Source organism: Pezoporus wallicus, unplaced genomic scaffold (genome assembly GCF_028554395.1).
Source record: "Pezoporus wallicus isolate ANWC-B61680 ecotype Strahan unplaced genomic scaffold, APGP_CSIRO_Pwel_v1 contig_7731, whole genome shotgun sequence".
In the NCBI taxonomy this organism is placed as follows: Eukaryota; Metazoa; Chordata; class Aves; order Psittaciformes; family Psittacidae; genus Pezoporus; species Pezoporus wallicus.
Genome location: NW_026635361.1, coordinates 444,684 through 466,628, shown reverse-complemented (window position 1 = coordinate 466,628; position 21,945 = coordinate 444,684). Strand labels below are relative to the sequence as shown.

The window sequence follows — 21,945 nt, the reverse complement described above, 5'->3', positions numbered from 1 at the left end:
TGCTCCTGACCCTTGCTGGATGCTCATCCTCTTCCCTGCAAGAGAGGCTCTCTGAAATCCCATCCCTTGGGCCTTTGCAGCCTAAAAGCTGCATGACAGAGTGACCCTGACAGCAGCTAATTCAAGAGCAAATTCCACCTCTTAACTCCACATTATTGTTTAGGAGCTGTAAACACTGGTTCCAGGTTTCTGCTTTGCCTTCTTTTATGGACAGGACTGCAGGAGCACCCAGAAAGGTAAAGCAACACAACAGTGAAGGGAAGCCACTTGACAGGTCTCACAGTTCAACATTATTCAACATATTCTCATCTGCATCACGGGTCAGACTGAGAACACACCCGCTGCTGTGCCTCCTGGTTAAGCACAGAACTCACAGCTGCATTCAGTCATTCACATGATTCCTTGCAAACTTGAGATCCCGTCCATAGGAACATGTTTAATACCTTTGCCCTACCCAGTACAAACACAGGCAAAAATGATATAATCTGAATCCAAGCACCGTGATGATTAAAGTTAGGACTTCAGCAGTGACAAGGTCAACTGTAAGGTCTTGCCCCTGGGTCGGGGACAAGCACAAACACAGGCTGGGGAAGACTGGATGGAGCAGCCTGAGGAGAAGGACTTGGGGGTGTTGGTCAATGAGAAGCTCCCCATGACCCTGCTGCAGTGTGTGCCTGAGCCCAGAACCCCCCTGTGTGCTGGGCTGCACCCCCAGAGCGTGAGCAGCAGGTTGAGGGAGGTGAGGCTAGATGGAACTAGATGAGCTCTGAGGTCCCTTCCAACCCAAACCATGCTGTGATTCTCTATGACATGGTCATAATCTGCTACATTTCTGCACAACACTGTTTAGTTATTGCAATACATCCTCTATCTGGGCAAAATTTCATCCACACTAAACTTCATAGGAGACCATATTTTACCAGATAATCTCTGTATTTCATAGATCTTAATGTTGGTTTCAGTCTCTCTCTGGCATACAATGTAAACCTAAAAAGGCAAATTGCTGCACCAGAAAGTTACCAGTGTCCAAAAACGTCAGTTTAAAACCAGTTTATGCAAACAGAACTGATGTACATTTGCCTGGCTCCTTAAATTTCACCAGGATTCTCCTCAGGCAAACTAAAATAGGAAAAGACACTTTATTAAGATATCCTATGAAAATCCTATTTAAAACAGAACAAAGCAAAAGCCTGTCATGGGAACAGGATGCTGTTCTTTGCTGCCAAACCCCACAGAAGCACATACAGCATCACTTTCAGTCTCTCCCCTCCTCTCTTACATGACCCCAGCATCACACCCACACACAAAGGACACTGTTACATCACTCCCCATTACAAATCTTTCTGCTGCCCTCATTTCCTAGAGATTAACCATCAGGAAGCTCAAATCAGCTTCTGCCCACTAAGCTAAAGGTAACACAGTCAAGTATTAAACCGCAAAGCACAAAGGCTTCCAAGGCATTCCATTTCAGAGGTGTGACTGAGACTGGAGATGCCTCAGTTTACCTTAAGAGACAGAAAAGAGAACTACAGAAGTCACAGGCTGGATTACTTTTTGTCTTCACCATAGTTAATCTGGAGTCAAGAGTCATATCAGTATAAAAGAGAGATCCAGAGCCACAAGTAACTGGATTTCATTCACTACTTTCTCCCCTCTGGTGTTTTCCCCACATGGGTGAACACCAACAGAAGGAGGTGGAAGGGACACTGGCTGGTGGTGGATGCTTCCTCAGTGTGTCTGTGAGGCCCATGGCACCATCTTTCTTTTTCAGCTACTCATTTCTCTCATTAATTAAGCACAGTTGATTTATAACCCTCACCCCACCGTAAAAGAGTGCTGGAGTTGCCAAATAAGCTCCTTTTGAATGCCAGTGTGATCACTGAGGCAGTCTCCATCACAAGTAACTTAGGAATATGGAAGATCGCCTCCCAGACTGTACTCCAAAGGGCACATCACACATTCAGGGTAGAAAATGGCCAAAGCACAGTGCTCCCCAGCTGAGCTTCCCTGCATTAAAAGGTGAGGGAAAAGAAACACTGTTTTGGCTGGCACTATATCAGGGTTCTAGCAACACTCTTAATTATAATCTGAATTGATGGGGTCCTCTGGATACTTGATAAAGGAAAAGCCACAGAAAAACACCCAAAGCTCATCTTAGGTAGGCACAAAAGTCTCTGCAGTGGACGGATCTGTACTAGGGATGTGTGCAGAGCTCAGTACCACCAAGAAGTGTGTTCATCACATGCACTGGGATGAGTCACACCACAAGGGCGAGGGAAAAGGGGAAAGGAGAGGCTGCAACATCAAACTGTGCTGCAGGCTTTGTAAAGGGTCTGGGAAAACATCAAGCTTCAGCCTAACATTTTCAACCAGTAACTGAAATTGTTCCTGTTCCAGTTCAGATTCAACCAGGATTTCAAAACAGTAACTGGGACCAAGTTAAACTGTTTTCACCAAAACCAACCAACCAATAATTAAATGCAGTTACAACCTGACTGGTCTCATCTCACCTGCACATCCCTTTTACATCAAAGCTTAGGAAATGCAACATGAAAAATCACCAAGATGCAGCATTAGTTTGCCAAGACCCTTTTTATAGCAAGAAGACCCTAAAATAAACAAACCCCTCTTGTAACTTAAGAAGCTAAATGGATATCCAAGTCTTTAGCATATACACAATAAAATATACAGTCTCTTAGATTACAAGCTAACATGATTCTGGCTGTAGGTATAATAAGTCAGGCAGCAACAACACTGAGCTGATTATACAGACCCTAGAAAGAACCACTCAGCAGCTTACAGTCTAATAGTCCTGTCTGTTCCCCGTGGACATTTATTTCTTACTAGAGAGCTGCCCACACTATTAAAGGAATCTTAAAATCAACCTGCCCAAGAAACACAACTGTATCTTCAAACAAACCTTTTTTAGCATGGGGTTTCAGAGGTTCTGTAGCCGCTGGCAATGAAGAAACCTGAAAAGACAGAAAAGAGGAGTATTAAACACACCAGAGGAGGTTTCTTGAAGATCTGTTCTAGAAAATAATCAGAAAGGACAACTGGCAAATCCCAAAAGAGGATATAAAAATAGCATTGTTGCTGCGAGGCACAGCCCGCCCTGCCAAGCACTGCTCTTCCCCAGCCTAGTTAGGTCATTCCTTAAAAACCCCACTTGCTTTAGAGCACACTCCTGTTCCATAGGTTCACTGCTACTTGTTAGGATTCTAGAAGTGATCCTTACCTCGCAAACACAGAACTCAAGCGGTTAAGATGCCAATTAGAGATCACAGAGGCAAACCTCAAATGCAGTTGCTATAAAATGCTTGGGAAGTTAATTAGAACAAAGCTGTTCCTGGGGAGCCATCCGAGGCCGCAGGCAGGTAACGCAGCCATGTCCCATCACACAGCAGCCAACCTCAACCTGCAAACACTGCCCCGATGTCATGGACCAGGAGGGGCCCAGCCTGGGGAAAACAAATGCATTTGATATGTTCCTCTGCTCGGCATCCAAAAATGAGAAACAGGAACACGCAGGGAAGTGGTGCTACTTCTCACTTCCAGTTTCCTGGGGAGAAGACATTCCCCACTCCTCTTCCTCAGACACACCAGGACTGCGCAGGCCTGTGTCGCCTTCGCTCTCCCTCATAAACATGCTTTTAAAGGGGAGACCCAGTCCACCCTTGTTCCTTGCGATGCTTTGGGAGCACTTTCTAGCTTACTCTCTTTTACTGGAGATTGGGAGGATGGGAGACCCTGACCGCAGCCTGAGACATGGAAAATAACCCAGAATGGACACAGGCGAGGTTTTATTTCTTCCTAATTTCCAACATTTTGTTCACCTCTCTGATTCCTGAGGGGCGAAGCTGAGCTGCTGTCACAGAACGTGGCCTGTCTGCTGTATCACAGAACCATCCCCCCGCTCCTAAGCAGCAATAACCAGCACAACCCCTGAGGTTTTAGAGACGTGTATGTACAATACCCACACACGTTATCCCAGTTCCGAGCCCTGTCACTCAGCACTGCGAACACTTCCATGCATTGCCCTCCTTCACCTCAACAGCTTTCCAGCCACTGCTTCCCCCAGACCCTTTGGACACGCTCTCATCACCACAGACCCGGGACAGAGCCCTGCAGGGCTGCACGAACCACCACAAAACCAGAAGCATTTATTCCTCCTCACTTTTTAAAGATACTTATCCACGAGAGGATTTTTGTCCCAGTAATCCCAAAACCATTTATTTTCCTTAAGAGCGTTTGACAGGGATTTAGAATCACGGAATCCCAGCCTGGTTTGGGCTGGAAGGGACCTTAGAGCTCCTCCAGTTCCAACCCCTGCCACGGGATCAATGTGTTACAGTCTGGGGGTCACACTGAGCTTCTCAGTGCACCTCTGGAAGATGAGGGAAAATCCACCTCCCCTTCCAAAACGGGTACTTTGAGGTACCTTAACATCTCGTTAACACGTACGGGTTCTCAGGTAGGCAGTACTAGCGCTACATAAGTCAAAGTATTATCTTCTGTGACTACCCGTGTAACACCTGGTTAATGTAACTCAGCAGGTGAAGCAAACGCGGGTCGCTGACGGAGCCGGGAGAGGCTCAGCTCTCAGCCCCCCCCCCCCCCGCCGGACCAAAGCTGAGCTCCCGCTGCGTTTCCAGCACCAAGCGTGCGCGGGTTCAACCCCTCTCTCAGGAGCACCCCCCTCCCGCCGCCTTCCCCCGCCCGCAGCCCCGGGGCAGGACGCCCCTCACCGGTGCGGCCTGGGCCTGCGGCTCCGCCATGGCGCCGGCAGCGGGAACGAGCGCCCCGTTACCATGGTTACCCGCGGGAGCACTTCCGGGACAACCACAGAGTTGCGCGGCGCTGGGCCCGACGGGAAGGCGGCGGCGGGAGCGTCGCGGTCCGCTCTGGCCGTGTCCGCCGGTGGGAGCAGGGACCGTACACGTTTATTGGGAAGGGTTTGCTCGGCTCCGCGGCTGAGCCAGGGGGAACGGGGCCGCCGGTGGGGCGGGACGCGCCGGCCGGGGGTGCCCGAGGGAGCGGTGATGGGCGGAGGTGCGGGCAGGGTTCATCCCCTCGCGGTGTGCGGGGCTGAGGGGCCGGGCAGCGCTCCCTCAGGACGGGGGGTTCATCATCATCATGAGCTGTTGAACCGTCATTATCTGCTTAATTATCATTATCTTAAGGTCTGCCGCCACACCAGGGATCCTTTGTGGCCCCACCGCCAGGTCACCACCGCTCTCCGGGGGACACAGCGCTTTCCAGGGCGTGTTAATGCATGGATAGGGAACTGCGAGCCTAGGGAAGCCCGAGGAGCCACTCAGTGCCTGCAGGTAGCAGCGGCAGGCCCTGAAGCAGCACCGGGAAGGCCGCTGTGGTGCGGGTCTCCCACAGGAATCCCATAGGAAAACAAGCCAGTGTTGGGAGGGCTGATGGGCAAAACAGGTGCAGAGGGATCGAACTACACCCCTGGAAGTGACGGGAGCCATCGGTGAGGGAGCCAAAGCAACATTTGGTATTTAAACCCTGCCTTCATTCACCCCTTTGCAGGTCGATTCCCCCTCGCAGCTGGCAGAAAGCCTTTGAGGCCGCTAACCTGGCGAAAAATACCACAAAAGGAAGTCCTATACAGGAGTAAATTTAATAAAACCACCACCACTTGTTTACTTTAACATAGCTCTTGTTACAGAAATCATAAAAATGGACTCAGCAGCTAACTCATGAGTTCTGTCCCCTGTCCACTGAAAAATAGCCCGCTGATTTCAACGCCTGCTGCGCTAGATGGAGTGGTAAATACCTGCCAGGACAGGATGCCCAGCGACTGAGCCCAAAACAAACACAAAGACAATTCAACCATCTTTCCTTTTCAATGTTACGACTTGTTATAATGTAAGTGAAACTCAAGCAGGAAGGAAGGGTCCTTTTGACAGATGAGAGGGGGAGAGAGAGGAGATCCACAGTCTTGTGAGAAGCGGGGCACAAACACCCCTTCCTTTTCCTGCCCTGGAATTAGAACTCTAAATCCACACACACCCCTCCTCTGGGGTCAGAGCACGTGTCCGGTGTGCACGGGTGGGAACAGCAGAGCTGCACTGGGGCAGGTATTGATCCAGGGCCAAAACGAGGAAAGAAAATGGATTAAAAGGCAAAACGCACCCTGAACCACAGCACCCCTGCATTGCACAGGGGTCACCGAGAGCCAGGAGCTGCGCAGGGGGACAGGGCTGGTGCCAGCAGCGGATGGAAACACACACAGAAGGAAGAGGAGAATCTACTGCTCTGGGAAAAGCCTTCCGGTAAGAAATGAACTAAACTGGATACTCACTGCAGCAGCACACGCTTCCCCCCCCCCCTTCCCCCCCAAGCCCAGGGCAAACCAAACAAAACCAAACCAAACTGAAAGAAAGTGCACAGCAAATAGACATAATCTTGAAGATTTTTAAAGAATAAATATTTTTTTGTAATTAAACATTATGCAAACACGTGCCACGCTTGCTCTTTGTCCATGCATATGCGCTATATACAACTTTGAAAAATACTGTGTTGTCCTCTTTTTTTGTTTTAAAAGTCATATACAAAGGTTTTTTTGTTGTGGTTTTTTTTTCTTCCTTGCTGTGTACCCCCCCCTCCTCCCCTCCCCAAAATCACCTTTACAACGAGCCAAATCCACATTCATCCATGTACGTGGGTGGCAGAGAGGAGGAGGAGGGGGGCAGGAGAGCCTTCCCCCCCTTACCAAAGTACATCAAAATGGCTGGTTTGGACATGAAAAGCAGTGTCAAGAAACTGGTTTAAATTTCATCTGTACTACACACAGGAAAAGAAAGATAGAAAAGAAAAAAGGAGTCGGCTTGGAGAATGAAGCTACGTTACAAGTTAAAGTCGGAGGGTTTTTCGTTTTAGTGCGTCTGTCACACGCGTGTTGGCCGCCTAGAATACTGTTGTACAATGGGTTATCTACCTTTGTTTTTTATTACAATATAATTTACTTAAATGTTCTGTTAACAAAACAGAATCCCAGTACTACAGACCAGCGGTGTAACAGGCGGAGCGCCTTGTGTGTGTTTATTGGAATCGCATGAGCACTCTAGAGATGGGAAAGGTTTCAGAGTTCGTTTTATGCGGGGCCGGGCTCAGTCCTCGATGTATTCCCACAGGTCCTTCTCGTAGCCTTCATGCACGTGCTGCAACAAAACCCTTCGTCGGCTCTCGCAGTATCTGGGACAAAGAGGAAGAGCACAGAGGAAGCACGTCAGGAACCACGGCTCAGCCCCGACAGCCAGCAATGCAAGTCTACATTAAGCCTCACTTCCAAAAGAGGAGATCCCCCTGAGAAGGGCCTTCATAGCCCGTTAACGGCACTAATTAAGACTTGAGTTACTCCAGTCACTCAGCTCCAGGTCCTTAGCTGCAAAAACAGCATGCAAATTTAGAGCTTCCCATGCAAAAGCATCCCTACAGCTGAGAAACCGCCACTACCAACTGCAAAAGGAAGAAGCCGTGGCTGCTAAGTGCTAAAGCTGGAGCACGGGGCAGCAGTGACACCCGAAACAGGCTTAAGCTTCCTCAGACATGGACTGGTGCCTACTCTGAGCTGTAGCAGGATGACAAAAACCATGAGGCCGGCTGGGCAAAGCTCAGTTTCATTCCCCCTCCAGAATCCCAGTGGAGATGGAAGCAGTCCTGCTGGCTACAAAAAGGGTTGCTGGACTGGATGGAGTGCAACTGTTACCTCGCATCGCAACTCCTGGCTCTCAGAGGGTTACTACACCCTGCAGGGTCTTCCCACCTACACTCATTTCAACAAAGCTGCAGAAAAACCTGATCCCAGAGTTAGGTACAGTCCTACCAGGATCAATGATACTGAGGAAAAGTGATATCATAGGAACATATCAAAAGATGCCATGTTCATTTCGGGTGCGTTAGCCAACTAAAAAGATAAAAAGCAGAGAAACATTTAAAGTATTCAGGTTCCAAAGAGCAAATGATAAATAAGCAGCAGCATTTCCGAATCAAACCCCTTCCAGTGGTGGTATCAAAGCCTCCAGCATCTTTAGGCATGCAGGGGACAAGACAAGTCTCAGTTACAGCTCCCAAGGCCCAGCTGTGGAACCAGTTCATGGATCAGGAGCACACAACACACCAGTCTGGGCTGGAATGGGAGAAACTGGAAACCAGGAGCTGACCGCCAAGTTACTGGTTCCTGCCGGGAATTGTGCACTTCATTTTCCTGCAGGTTTATCTGGGTGAAACTGCTCTCCCTGCCTCTTCTCACCACTATCAGCTCTTACAACAGAAGTCATCACACACAAAGTCCCACTGATCTTCTGAAGCATGTGACAGCACACATGCACTGTTGCTGCTCTCCCAACTTCAGACACTTTGCTGGGGGGGGTTTAATCCCACTTTCTAGAAGTGTCTTTGCAAGCTAAGGGATTGAAACAGCTCAAACCAAACCAGCTACGGGGTCAGGTCCTGCACCTTCCCAGAGCTCTTTAAACCCAAGTCAACAATGTCCTCAGTCCTAGTCTTATGCCATAACCAGCACACAAAGAGCACTGTGCAGGACACGACTGAGGCATGACTGAACTAGTTAACATGGGACCTGCACAGGCTTGACAGTTGCATACTTTCATGCCAGAAACATGAAAGCAGTTTTGGGATACTGTGTTTTCAGGCAATTCAGGCTCTATTAGGTTTTAATTTCTTCTGGATAGTTGTTGCTATGCCTAGAAGTGCATCCAGTTTCAGAGCACTTAACTGAACATGCAGCTTGATCTGAGATACCAACTTAATGGTTGTCTTAAGAGGGTTAATCACAAAATACCTCAAAGGAGAAGGTCTGGTAAGGCTTTTCCAGCCCCAGCCGTGCTACAGCAGTACAAGGCACAGGCCCACCACAGCTTAATGGCTACTGCAACTCCCCAGAGTCCCTTAGTCACTAGGGCTCACCCTATTTTGGCTTTATTTCCCCCTTAAGCGAGGCATAACAAATTCAGTGACTTTGGCAATATGCCTCAAAAGCACAAGCCTAATCCTGTGACTCATCTGCATTCCCAGCTTTGTATTTTTCCACTGTGCAGAAGTGATTCCCCTGGGAATGTGAAAACCCTTGGCACTTGTGCCACCTGGACCCTGGTTCCTCTGCTCTGCTCCCTCTTTCTTCCTTAAGGACAGCTTTTCTACACCCACTTTTTGCAGAAATGGAACAAAAGCAGATAAATAAGAGAGCTGATTGCTCTCTTATGGCAACTCATCCTAAGCTAAAGCTGTCAGCCTGGAACAATAAAGTCATTCCTTGTTCTTCAGCCCTCACTATGCAGGTCCCATCTTGGTCCTGGCCATTCCCATGCACTCCTGTGCAGAAAAAGCACTGTATGAAAAGCTGCAGCTTCTGGTCACAAGATTTGTCCATTATGGGATTAAATCTTCTTGCTACTGCTCAGCAGAGTGGCTAAAAGGCAGGGCTGGAGCCTGTCCCTGGAGGCTGTCATCTCCCCAAAGGCTGGTCCCAGCCAGGGCACACAGAATCCTGCTGCCAGCATCTGTGTGAGGGCTTCACCCCTGAGGATCAGGGCCTGGTGCGGGACACCACCACTGCTGTTCTCTGATGCCCAGGGGCTGACTGATGATCACAAGGGATGGCAGAAGGCCAACAGCAAACAGCTTCCCAGGGATGGGACTCTGGAGAAACCATAGCTTGACAAGTACATGTGCCACTACCTGTCACACAGGATGGGAATACAGGCAGCTCTGAGGTAAAGGATTATTCAAACAACAAACCTGTACTTATCCTGCACTTTCTGCTTTATGTCTTGCAGCGAATCTTGGGATATATCTCGCTCAAGGTACCCAGAAAGCACTTCTGTAGCATTCTCTAAGTCTGCTTGGTTATTCTGCAAAGACAGGGGTAAAAAAACAAACAAAAAAAAAGAGTATGGGGGTTAAGGAAAGCAAGACTTCTTTTTCCTCAATGCATCTGAAATCAGTATTGAAAGAAAACAAGGATTAGATAATGCACCGAGTAACGCTCGAGTAACCTGCTCTGAGCATCAAGACTAAAAAGCTGAGATTTCTTCATTTATTAGAAGAAAACCTGCATATCTACCACCAAGGCTTATGTATTCCTCGATCTGCAGCATCCCAGACTGGTTTGGGTTGGAGGGAACCTTAAAGCTCCTCCGGTCCCACCCCCTGCCACAGGCAGGGACACCTTCCACCAGAGCAGCTTGCTCCAAGCCCCTGTATCCAACCTGGCCTTGAACACTGCCAGGGATGGGGCAGCCACAGCTTCTCTGGGCACCCTGTGCCAGCGCCTCAGCACCCTCACAGGGAAGAGCTTCTGCCTAAGAGCTCATCTCAGTCTCCCCTCGGGCAGGTTCAAGCCATTCCCCTTGGCCTGTCCCTACAGGCCCTTGTGCAAAGCCCCTCTCCAGCTTTCCTGCAGCCCCTTTAGGCACTGGAGCTGCTCTAAGTTCTCCCCTTAAGGAGCCTTCTCCAGCTGAACCAGCCCAGCCTCTTTCATGTCTCATTCTGTCCCTTTTGCCAGCAAAGCCTCTGTTAACTCCTGGTACCTGCACAGCAGCACCGGAGCACAGCCTGCACTCCTGCTCAGCAAGCTGTATGTGCCCTTTGCTGAGCACACAGCCCTGGGCAGCCTGTTCCAATGCCTGAGCACCCTTTGGGGAAGGAATTGTTCCTCAGCTCCCCCTAAACCTCTGCCTGGTGCAGCTTGAGGCCGTTTCCTCTTGTCCCATCCCTTGTTCCTTGGGAGCAGAGCCCAGCCCCTCCTGGCTCCATCCTCCTGTCAGGCAGTTGTAGGGAGCCATCAGGTCCCCCCTGAGCCTTCTCTCCTCCAGACTGAACCCCCCAGGTCCCTCAGCCCTTCCCCATCACACTTGTGCTCCAGGCCCTGCACCAGCTCCATTGCCCTTCTCTGGCCCCACTCCAGCACCTCAGTGTCTCTCCTGTAGTGAGGGGCCCAGAGCTGAGTACAGGATCCAGGGACCTCTAACTTTTGCTCACAGAATATTAAGACAAGACTCACTTGGGCAAAACCAGGGACAACAGCTTCCCCCAGCATGAAATCTATACCTTCCTTAGCTTTGTAATCTGAGCTTCTGACAACTGTGTTTTCTCCTACCTCAAAGATAATGGACTGATTATTCTTTTTGAGGTAGAAGGCAAAGACGTAAGTGTACATGAGTGTGGCACGACACTGGCAGAGGACGTCGACTGCTTTCTTCAGAAACTGCACCTCAATCCACGACATGTTGTGCTGCTGCATCTCCTCCATCTTCTGCTTCACCTGAGCATAGAGCTTGTGCTCAAAGCGCAGGCTCTGCATGTGGTTCATGTAGCGGTTGCAGTAGAACAGGTACCTCTGCAGGGCTGCTCTGGATCGCTGTGTTAATTCCCATTAGGGAAAAAGGAAGTGAAGAGTTAAAACAAAGTACTGGCTGCAAGAGAAGTAAACCCTTCACAAGGCTCTTCCTGACCCCAAGAACCAGCTTCCTTTCCTAAGGTGTTTCCTCTCCTCTCAGGCTGGCCAGGCTGTTAACCCTAACACTGCTGACACGCAGAGACGAGAGGCCAGACCTGCTGCAGCTCACTGTTCTGTGGCCACTTTCCTAGAGGGGCTGCGACATCCTCACTCCCAACCTTGAAAGTAACTAGAATCGCATGGCCTGAGCCCCACCGGTTCTGCATTTCAGCCTTCCAGGACTTAAATGCTCCCAGTGTCATAAGAAGCAGTGGGAAACACATTTCCTATTTCTTGAAGGGTGGGGGTTTGGCTAATAAGGAACTCCAATTAAACAACTACAGTGCTCGTGTTCAGAGGACAACCTTAGGTTGCTTAGACCACACTGATTACACAGCAGGGGAAAGAGACCATGTGCTAAATAGTACAAGAGAACCAAGATGACTCAGTCCACAGCCATTAATCTTACTTCCTTCTCACTGACAGACCAGCTGTAAAGAAAGGACAACAGGGGCAGAGTTAAACCTGTATGTTGTGTAGCACGTATCGGCCAAAGGTATCTCTAACTGCAGGAGGAAGGGCTGCAGGAAATCCTTTGGTTCTTGGCTATAACAGAGATGCAGAAAAGGGATTTCTGCAAGCTGCAGCACACAATGCAATCCCTGCCCATTAAAAAGATGGCTGGCTCTATCCTTATTCACCAAATAGCTTAACGCAGCTGCAACTTCACCCACAATTTCTTCAACGTCAAGCCTCCAAATATAGTTATTGGCACAACAGAAGCCTTCTTTTATTGATATTCAAAAGCTCTGCTGCATTTAAACACCTCAGGATGCACATTAAGAACGTCACAGAAAAGAGCATTTCATGCAGGATGTGAGGATCGTTGTCTCAGACCCACGGCATTATGATGACTTCATGTGAAGAGCTGCTATAAAACAGGCAAGGCAGCATGACAGATAACAACTGAGCTAACATGCTCTTTAAATTGGGTTAAAACGGCTTTGAACAGTTTCTTTCTGGCAGGAAGCAAGAGTGGAAAGCTGCGGGGGAGTGTAACTGTCGACTGGATTCGTGCCCAAATCCAGGAATTTTTATAGGTTTAGAGAAAGCGCACCACAGGGCTGGTGGCCTCCCTCAACACTACACGTTATGGACTCACCTCCTGTGCATCCCTTGCTGCCTTTGCATCATCCTCATTGTAGCGATTACAGTTGTACCTGTAGCAGGGGACACAGATGTCAGTCCAAATCGTGCTGTTTGTGTCCCAGCTCCATCGCTTCCAGCACAGCACGCTCCAGACTCACCAGGCAGATCCGTGGGGCTCCCAGGGGCCCAGACACACCCAGCAGAACTCCGCTTTGCAGTTCTGGTTCCGACACACCATGTGGTTACAGCCCCCGTCCTTCTCAATGGTGACGTGGCATTTCGGGCATTCCTGGTCACAGGACAGAGAGCACCATTAGCAGGGGATGCACAGAACCCATCACAGTCCTGGGAAGGTGACAGGTACCATGGCAGAAAGACATGGCACGTCAAGTGAAATGCACAGAATCCCACACTGGTTTGGGTTGAAGGGACCTTAAAGCTCACCCAGCTCCAGCCCCTGCCACAGGCAGGGACCCCTTCCACTCGAGCAGCTTGCTCCAAGCCCCTGTGTCCAACCTGGCCTTGAGCACTGCCAGGGATGGGGCAGCCACAGCTTCTCTGGGCACCCTGTGCCAGCGCCTCAGCACCCTCACACGGAAGAGCTTCTGCCTAAGAGCTCATCTCAGTCTCCCCTCTGGCAGATTCAAGCCATTCCCCTTGTGCAAAGCCCCTCTCCAGCTTTCCTGCAGCCCCTTTAGGCACTGGAGCTGCTCTCAGGTCTCCCCTTCAGGAGCCTTCTCTTGTCCAGGCTGACCCAGCCCAGCCCTCTCAGCCTGGCTCCAGAGCAGAGCTGCTCCAGCCCTCGCAGCATCTCCATGGCCTCCTCTGGCCTCGCTCCAACAGCTCCACGTCCCTCTTGTGCAGCTGCCCCAGAGCTGGATCAGGGCTGCAGGGGGGTCTCCCCAGAGCGCAGCAGAGGGGCAGGATCCCCTTCCTGAGCTGCTGCTCAAGCTCTGGGGGCTCAAGCACACACTGTAGCCAGGTCATGGGGAGCTTCTCCTCACTCAACACCCCAAGTCCTTCTCCTCAGGGCTGCCCTTGATCCATTCTCCACCCAGACAGTAGTTTGTCACAATTTACTTCTTCCCTTTGATCATTAAGATCCTCTTCTGAGTCAGGCCTTAAAACATTTCCAAAGTCAGAACAGCTACATAGCAGAAACCTCAAGGAATAACACACTGGATCTACGCTGCTGTCATAGTGCTACACAGGATGGGTCATTTCATGACCTTCTCCACAATCACAGCAGTAGTGATGGTCTGTAACAGCCTGGGGAAGGCATCTGGCTCTCCTCACCATCAAGTGCTTGGTCCCCTTCAGCACTCACACTGTTTATGTCCCATGCTCCAAACTGCATCAGCCTCACGGTGAGCTGATGTCATGTTATCAATCCAAGACACCTGCAGTCAACAAAATGCCGTCCAGAAAGTATCTGAAAACACGTAGCAAGGATCTAATGTGCTTCAAAGAAGCTTCCTCCAGCTAAAAAGCCACTTCTCCTGGGGCAATCCACATTTCCCATCAGGTCACTTCCTTCCCCACTTCATGTGACACCCCACTGAAGACCTTTCTACAAGAGCCAACATGGGTCTTCCCTTTCAGGTGTGAGACCTTTGACAAACACAAGGATATCAAAGAGCAGCACTGCACAGGCTGATCTCTGAGGAACAGGGCATATTTCTAATAACACCCATCTCATTCTCCTACATCAGCAGCATGTGGCCACTTCTGAAATGACATTCAACTCACGTGGAGCATGGAAGATTATTGCTGTACACAAAAGGTTGCAGGAATATCTGCCCTAAGCTGCCTCTACGAGCAAAGGAAGCCAGTCCAACTGTCTTCTACCAGCTGTTCCTGTCCCTGTGGCACTTCTCCAGTGGCAGGATACAAGGCTCCTGCACAAGAGCTGGCCAAAGGAATACATCAGGTAAAGTCAAGCAGCAAAATACCCTCCAAATAAAGCCAAAATCATTTTAGCCTGGATCAGCTCCCCAGTCCAGCTCACCACACAACCACATCAGCACCTGTGAAGTATGTGCAGAAGGCAGTTTTATCTACAAGGCAATAACAAAAGGAGCCAAGTAAGTAATCCCCACTCAGGTAAAATCCCCTTCCCAACAGGAGCACGTCTTTACTGTTTGCTAACCAGAGCAACCACTTCCTATGCTGGCATTCCAGTGCCTAAGGGGGCTGCAAGAAACCTGGAGAGGGGCTTGGGACAAGGGCCTGTAGGGACAGGCCAAGGGGAATGGCTTGAACCTGCCAGAGGGGAGACTGAGATGAGCTCTTAGGCAGAAGCTCTTCCCTGGGAGGGTGCTGAGGCGCTGGCACAGGGTGCCCAGAGAAGCTGTGGCTGCCCCATCCCTGGCAGTGTTCAAGGCCAGGTTGGACACAGGGGCTTGGAGCAAGCTGCTCTAGTAGAAGGGGTCCCTGCCCGAGGCAGAGGCTGGAATGAAATGGTCTTACAGTCCTTTCCAACCCAAACCAGCCTGGGATACTACGGTACTGTGATGGATGTCTCTGCAGTCACACCTCTTCTCCCACCCTCATGCTCTGTCAGCACACTGCATGCTCACTGGCTGCTTCTTTGTTTTGGACCAGGGGGATTTGGGACTGGTTGTTACTCCAATGGATTCAAGCAGCAAGAAATCACATAATGGGATTTTTCCAGACCTGCTTTTCTCCCCATCACTTCTGTTTGCCCACCAAACAGAGTAACTGACACACAATAGCTCCTGTGCTGGCCTTCCTGGGGCACTACATCAAGATACCCTCTTGGGCTGTCCATAGGATGGATACTCAGCCAGGTTAGCTTACTCCCAGTTAGTCAGTCAGTGCAGTTCTGTGAACTTCAGAATCAAATGTGGTGGCCTTGGCGGTGCTGGGGTAATGGTTGGACTTGATGATCTTAAAGACCTTTTCCAGCCTGGCTGATTCTGTGAGCAATGGTCTCTCCTCTGCACGCAGTACCCACTGCACTCTGTTTTTTTTCCCTTTCCAGGCAGCCCTTCTCCTTCTTCCAATCCTGCACCACCAAGTCAGGACCCAAATTTAAGTTTATCTGAACAATGTCCTTAGATCCCTGCTCCATTTGCTCATCAACCAGGGTGCATTTTGCCAATACATATGAACAATGGCACTGCTCCCTTGCCACTCCCACACCGACCCTGGGGGAGCAATGATGTACTGTTTTCCAAGAGACGGTGGTGGTCATAGAGCCATGTGGTTCCTTCCAAGCACACCTCATCTGATGAGATGCCCATACCTGCATGCCACGGCACAAGACACAGCTAACCCAATTAATCAGCTGCAGCCATCACTCCTGCTTAGCAGAAATCCCCCAACTGGAAGGTGAGGGGAACAGTTCCCAATGACCTGATAAGCTGCAGAGGTGCACTGGGGCACATCCACACCACAAGGACATGGGGCCATCCTCATCTAGGCTCAATTTGGAGCACTGAAATCCTGTTCTCCAGTCTTTGAGAGCAAGACCAAGCTCTTCAATGTCTCAATACCACACGGCACCTGGGGCTTGCAGCTGTAGGATGCAAACTAGAACAAAAAGACCTCAATTACAGCTCCTTTATTACAAGGAACACCATCCTTTTCAAGCCTAATCCACCTGTCAAGCAGAGCACAAGGAAAACCGATGACACAGATCCATGAAGATGTGTCAAAGCGTGCAAGCGGAATGTTACTGAAAATGAAGGCAAAGCCATGAGGAGAACATCCTAAAGAAACGCTGAACACCAGCGGAAAGGCAAAAGCCACCGACACACGGTGGGGAGAGGTTTAGAGATTAAGGAGGCTGGGGAAGGAAGAGCTGTTGGAGAATTATGGCCAGACAACAACGTAAGAGCCAGCAAATCAAATCACTGCCCCGGGAGATTATTCTGCACGTTGCCTGTCACAGCACATGAGAAGCGACCTCGCTACCACCGCTCCACTGCGAACAACGTGCTTTGGAACAAAAGCCAGGGCAAGACTGGCACAGAACAACCCTTGGTCTGTGGTAAAAGGCTGCTGTACCTGACACACCATAAACCCCAGCTGCTGTTTCATGAATGGGAGGATAAACAGAAACACGTTTCCTCTTTCAGGGCAGGTGGAATGGATTAGTCCTCTCTGGAACTCCGGAGCACAACTGGTGTCCATCAGCCTCCCAGCCCCGCTCACTGTGACTGCTTCACCTATAGCCCAGCCTATTCAAAAATAAGAATGACTTAAAAAATCTTCAGAAATCAAGATTTCTGAATGCATTTCAGCAAAATACAGAACTGCTGAACTTGATTATGGTTACCACAAAGCAGTGCAACGTGACAGCACTTAAGAGTCAGAGAATGGTTTGTGTTGAAGGGACCTTAAACCTCATCCAGTTCCAACCCCTGCCACAGGCAGGGACACCTTCCCCTAGAGCAGCTTGCTCTGAGCCCCTGTGTCCAACCTGGCCTTGAACACTGACAGGGATGGGGCAGCCACAGCTTCTCTGGGCACCCTGTGCCAGCGCCTCAGCACCCTCACAGGGAAGAGCTTCTGCCTAAGAGCTCATCTCAGTCTCCCCTCTGGCAGGTTCAAGCCATTCCCCTTGGCCTGTCCCTACAGGCCCTTGTCCCAAGCCCCTCTCCAGCTTTCCTGCAGCCCCTTCAAGCACTGGAGCTGCTCTAAGGTCTCCCCTTAAGGAGCCTTCTCTTCTCCCTGAGGGATCCCTTCCCTGAGCTGCTGCTCACGCTCTGCAGGTGTAGCCCAGCACATGGGGGGGATCTGGGCTCAAGCGCACCCTGAAGCCAGGTCGTGGGGAGCTTTTGGACCAGCACCCCAAGTCCTTCTCCTCATGTTGCTCCGCTCGGTCTCCCCCAGCCTGGGTTTGTGCTGGGATTGCCCTGACCCAGGGGCAGGACCTTGCACGTGGCCTGGTTGAACTCCATGAGGTTCACACAGTTCCACCTCTCCAGCCTGTCCAGTTCCCTCTGGATCCCGTCCCTTCTCTCCAGTGTGTCAAAGAGCCACTGAGCAAAGCAGAGTGTTTTCAACACTTGCTGAGCTGAGAGGAGAAGACGGCACCTTGACATCTGAGGGAAGATGCTGCTCACAGCTCCAGCAAGAAACAGCGCTGGCAAGAAAGGAAAGAGCAAAGTCTGATGCTGGTGCCCGGGAGGATCCAGCGAGCTGCCAGAATTCCTACAGGTCAGAACAAATGACTTCCAGAAAGTACAGGGGAAGCGCATGTTCAGACTCTGAAAAGTGACCTGAAAAGGAACAGAACTGGGTTCGTGCCATTTTATCTCAGAGGAGAAAAAAACGGCCAATAGCTTTTCTGGAGGAAGAAAATCTGCCTGTTTTATACATCAGATGTTCAAGCCCTGTCTAGCCCAGACGATAATGAGATGGTGACATGCCAGGAGCCGAAAGCAGCAAGGCAGGGGCATTGTTAGTATCAGATGAGCAACCTTCATTAAGACCAATTTAACTTGACACAAAAAGCCCTGAAAAGAAACAGTGCCTTGAATGCAGATCAGCACCGTTAGCACCTTTGTTCTTCCTCCTTTAGTGTTCCTAGGTGCAGAGAGATTATCATCACTGAAACTCAGGTGTGAAACAGGTTTCCCCTCCTCCTTTTAGACTCCTTTCAGTCCTTACATGCCTTAAGAGTCCAAAATTAAATGCACAAATCCAACCTTTCTATACTCCTAACTCCTCTGAATGCCTACTTAACAGAAGTAATGGATGTGTGGTTCCTTTATTCCCAAAGCCACACGAATCAAACACCTGAAACTTGCTTGGTTGAATTCAAGAAAAGAACTGTTTAAGAACCAAGTTGGTACAACAAACAAAGCTGCTCTCCTGCCTCAGACTATTCAACCCTTCTCTGCAAGACTCTACAAGGTTTGATAAAGAACTTGCATTGCTTATCTAATTTAAATTAATTCAGTTAAGCTGAACTCATATGTGAAAGGAGCTTATTTTAAGTAAAAGGACATCTATTCCAGCACACAGATATAGCCCCCATTCTCCTGCTGCAAAGGATTAGCCAGATTTGAAGCCCACATTCCAGGAGAACTGGTATTTTTCTCTTATACCTTCACCTTGGTAAGGCAGGAAGTTCTCTTCCCTGACTGGTGACCACATGGGATAGGACTGTAGCTCAGCATCATGCCTGGAGGACTCAAAAAAGCACTATTCAACAGGTAGAAACAGCAACAGAGACCACAGCAGCAACTGAACTGGGAAAATTCTTCCCCCACAGAAAAAGGGAATTCTTACATCTGAAGGTGCCCAATTCAATTCCCTTCTAGGTTCTTTAAAATGAAGAAATTCAACACACAATTTGGGCTCTGACTCGCAGCCACTGAAGCGAACAGCTGTGAAGGCACAAAACATCCCTCACCGAGCACAACTGCCTTGCTTTCCTGCTAGATATGGTACAGGCAGATGTATGAGCACTCCACCTGTGCGATCCCCATCCCTGCAACCTCACGCTCCAGCAGAAGAGGCTGTTGCTTGGTTCCTCTCCAAGCAGCAGCAGGACCATGGCTGTCAGACAGGCACTCGGGTTCCTCATGCCTGTGGCTGAGGGCCAGCAGGCAGCTGAGGCAGGAGGAGGTGGCTGGCAGCCCCGCAGCTCCAGGCCGATCCGGTTCTCCAGAGGCTCCAGTTGCACACGTTCCAGCAGCCAGCACTGCTTCACCATTACAGCAGTGTGGAATTACCACCTTCCACAGCCTGCTGCCCACGAGAAGCAGAGATCATTCCGAGGGGTAGGTTACGTTTCCTGCCAATGTTGCCTTCAATTGAAGGTAGTGTCAGTTCAGAGAGAGAAGAATTGTGATATTGTCCCTCAGTTGATACGGATACCATGGGACTGGGGAGAGTTGGCTTGCTCAGATATCTGGTGCAATTACTCTGAGGTTATTTTTCCTCCTGTTGCTGCTGAACAGCCTGGGCTCCAAAGGATTTTCTTGCTGTAGGAGCATCTTGTATGGTATTAGAGGAGGTAGCTTAGACAGTGATGCTGAAGGACGACAGCTCTTCTGCTGCTGACGCCAGACTACAGAAGCTAACAGATAAGCTGGGCCGATGCCAGCATGTCTTGGCCTTACTCATTTCCCCTCCTCACCAACCTCTGGATGGGTGTTTCCCACAAAAGTCTTCATACTCCAGCCATCCAGTACTATTTCTGACAGTCTGAGCTTTGCTTTAAATACCAGCCCAACCACTAGCATGGCTCCTACCTGACAAAGCCTAGATCCCCGTTACAAAACAAGAAAGGATGACCATGTCTACACTATTTCTGTCTATGCTTTAGTGCCTGTGAAAGCAGGTTGCAGAAACCATCATTATCCTCTCTGAGGAAGAGACAAGTAGCTTCCTATTTCCAGTCGCCGGCGTTCGTGGCACATTATACATGTTTCTCTATGTAACACATCAACGTCCATCACTTCAGCCTTTTCAATAGACACAGAATCCAGTAAGGGAAATCTTAACACCTGATCGCAACAAAAGCCAGCAGAGAGAGCACAGACCCTGGTCTTCAGCAGCACATAACAAGGTAGGGGCAAGTAGAAAACGGGGAGCCCTAAGGCCATGACCAATATCACTCCCTTGAGGAGCAGCAGTAGCTCCTTACCTGGCTGCCAAGGGCTTTGTCACAGGCAAACCAAGACTGTGACCATTCTGACAACCCAAATATGCAATATCCAAGGCTAAAGCTCAGCCCTTTCCAAGCAGGCCGGCTATTCTTCATCAGGTTTAACAACAAGCAATACCTGAAGACCACATAAGCTTTGAACAACTCCAGTTCAGCTCTCGAGCCACAAGACATTGTCAATCAGCCACCTCAGAACAAGCCAAGTTCACTTTGTTGAGCAACTCCAGGCAGGGACCACACAAGTCTAAGCCCCCAAAACAGAAAGCAGCGCTGAGACTGCACAACTTCAGCTTGATTTTAACTGTGTTTCTGCATGACGGGTGTTTCTGCTTCCACCAGAATGCAACATTCCAGCTCGATGGAAACCACGCAGCCAGTCCCAGAAAGCAGCAGCCACTGCTGCAAACAATACCATTAACCAGTTACACAAGAGAGCTAAGAAAACAAAGCAGCCATTTCCTCACACCCTCCCCACCTTCTACCACCCTCCTGGCTCAACAGTCAGGAGACACGGGTCAGCTCCTGACCCCCTGACAGCATCTGCTGCTTGTGTTTTGTGCTCCCCATGCCAGCCTTTGTTTTAATCCCCCCCAGATGCTGAAGTTTCAGGCAAAGTTGGGTGAGCTACAAGGAAGGCATTTACATAACAAAATCTTCCCAGCTGTTGTGCCAGTCTCCATCTGGAATCCTGCCCAGCGGAAATGAACAAACTCCTCAAGAGGCCAACCCAGGGGATGGGAAGGCAGATGTAAATGTTCACAGCCAAATGAAGCCACGGGTGGTGTGAACATGCTCCACACGCTTGGAGCGAGGCACAGATTTGCTAACGGAAGCCATCAGTGCCAGACAGGAGGCCAAAGACTTCAAACTTGAGCTGTCTTTGGGTTTCCAATCAACTCTTTCCTACAAGAGCAAACTCCACTCAGCCCAAAGAACCTCACCTGCCTCAAGGCAGTAAAACCTATTTGCTCTTCAAACAAGAGCACTTTGGTGTACTGCGGATTTTAAGGCTTGCTTTTAACACGCAACAGAAAAAATAAACCCAGTACAGAGGAACTGGGCTGTCCTTTCCATCTGATAAGTCTATACAAAATATGGGAAATCCCCCACCTTTGTGTTCGCTGCAATCCAATTGGAAGTTTCACTGTCATCGTCACACTTCTTAATCCATTTCTTTAACCACTGGTAGAAAAGCAAAGAAAGAAGAGAGTTGCATTTAAACAGAGGAACTGTAAATGTCCCCAAGACAGCTGCTTATATTGAGGTAAGGTGCACACACCAGATGGGTGTATGGGGGGTGTTGGTGCTGGAAAGCCATGCAAACAGCAACTGATTTAGCTGCAGGCATTTCCTGCAGCACCGTCCTGACCCAGTGAGCACAACTGCTGGGCACAACCCCTTCAGCAATGAGTCTGCAGGTCTTAAGTCAAATCAACAGAAACTTCCCATGGGACTCTACAATATCCAGCTGAACAATGCTAAACCTCTGGTGAGGTTTCCCTCCTCTCTCCCCAAAGGAGTTTTTTGTCACTAGGAACAGTCTGCTCTGTCCCCAAGGCGTGAAATGTGGCTGCCCCTGCGCTCTGCACAGGCCACGGGATCACAGGTTTGATTACAGCTTTCAGCAGCTCCACAAACAGTTCCAGAGCTCACTTCATGGCAGCAGGTC

At 49.8% G+C, this 21,945-nt stretch overlaps 2 protein-coding genes across 3 annotated transcripts in view; both read right to left on the bottom strand.

Moving 5' to 3' along the window:
- Window positions 1-4,853, bottom strand: part of BBS4 (Bardet-Biedl syndrome 4) — a 41,698-nt gene extending 36,845 nt beyond the window's left edge. The window contains exons 1-2 of one of the 2 annotated variants that reach the window (XM_057420786.1): window positions 4,749-4,853; window positions 2,921-2,972 (exon numbers count right to left, since the gene is read on the bottom strand). In XM_057420786.1, coding sequence (XP_057276769.1) covers window positions 2,921-2,972; window positions 4,749-4,778 — 82 coding nt within the window. In that variant the 5' untranslated portion in view covers window positions 4,779-4,853. The remainder of the gene's footprint in view (window positions 1-2,920; window positions 2,973-4,748) is intronic. The other variant, XM_057420790.1, reaches the window with a different exon arrangement.
- A 1,562-nt stretch (window positions 4,854-6,415) lies between these two features.
- The window catches only part of ARIH1 (ariadne RBR E3 ubiquitin protein ligase 1), a 59,816-nt gene continuing 44,286 nt past the window's right edge, over window positions 6,416-21,945 (bottom strand). Inside the window, exons 9-14 of the mRNA XM_057420773.1 lie at window positions 21,387-21,458; window positions 12,787-12,917; window positions 12,642-12,699; window positions 11,141-11,401; window positions 9,781-9,893; window positions 6,416-7,215 (exon numbers count right to left, since the gene is read on the bottom strand). Of these exons, the coding sequence (XP_057276756.1) occupies window positions 7,131-7,215; window positions 9,781-9,893; window positions 11,141-11,401; window positions 12,642-12,699; window positions 12,787-12,917; window positions 21,387-21,458 (720 nt within the window). The 3' untranslated portion in view covers window positions 6,416-7,130. The remainder of the gene's footprint in view (window positions 7,216-9,780; window positions 9,894-11,140; window positions 11,402-12,641; window positions 12,700-12,786; window positions 12,918-21,386; window positions 21,459-21,945) is intronic.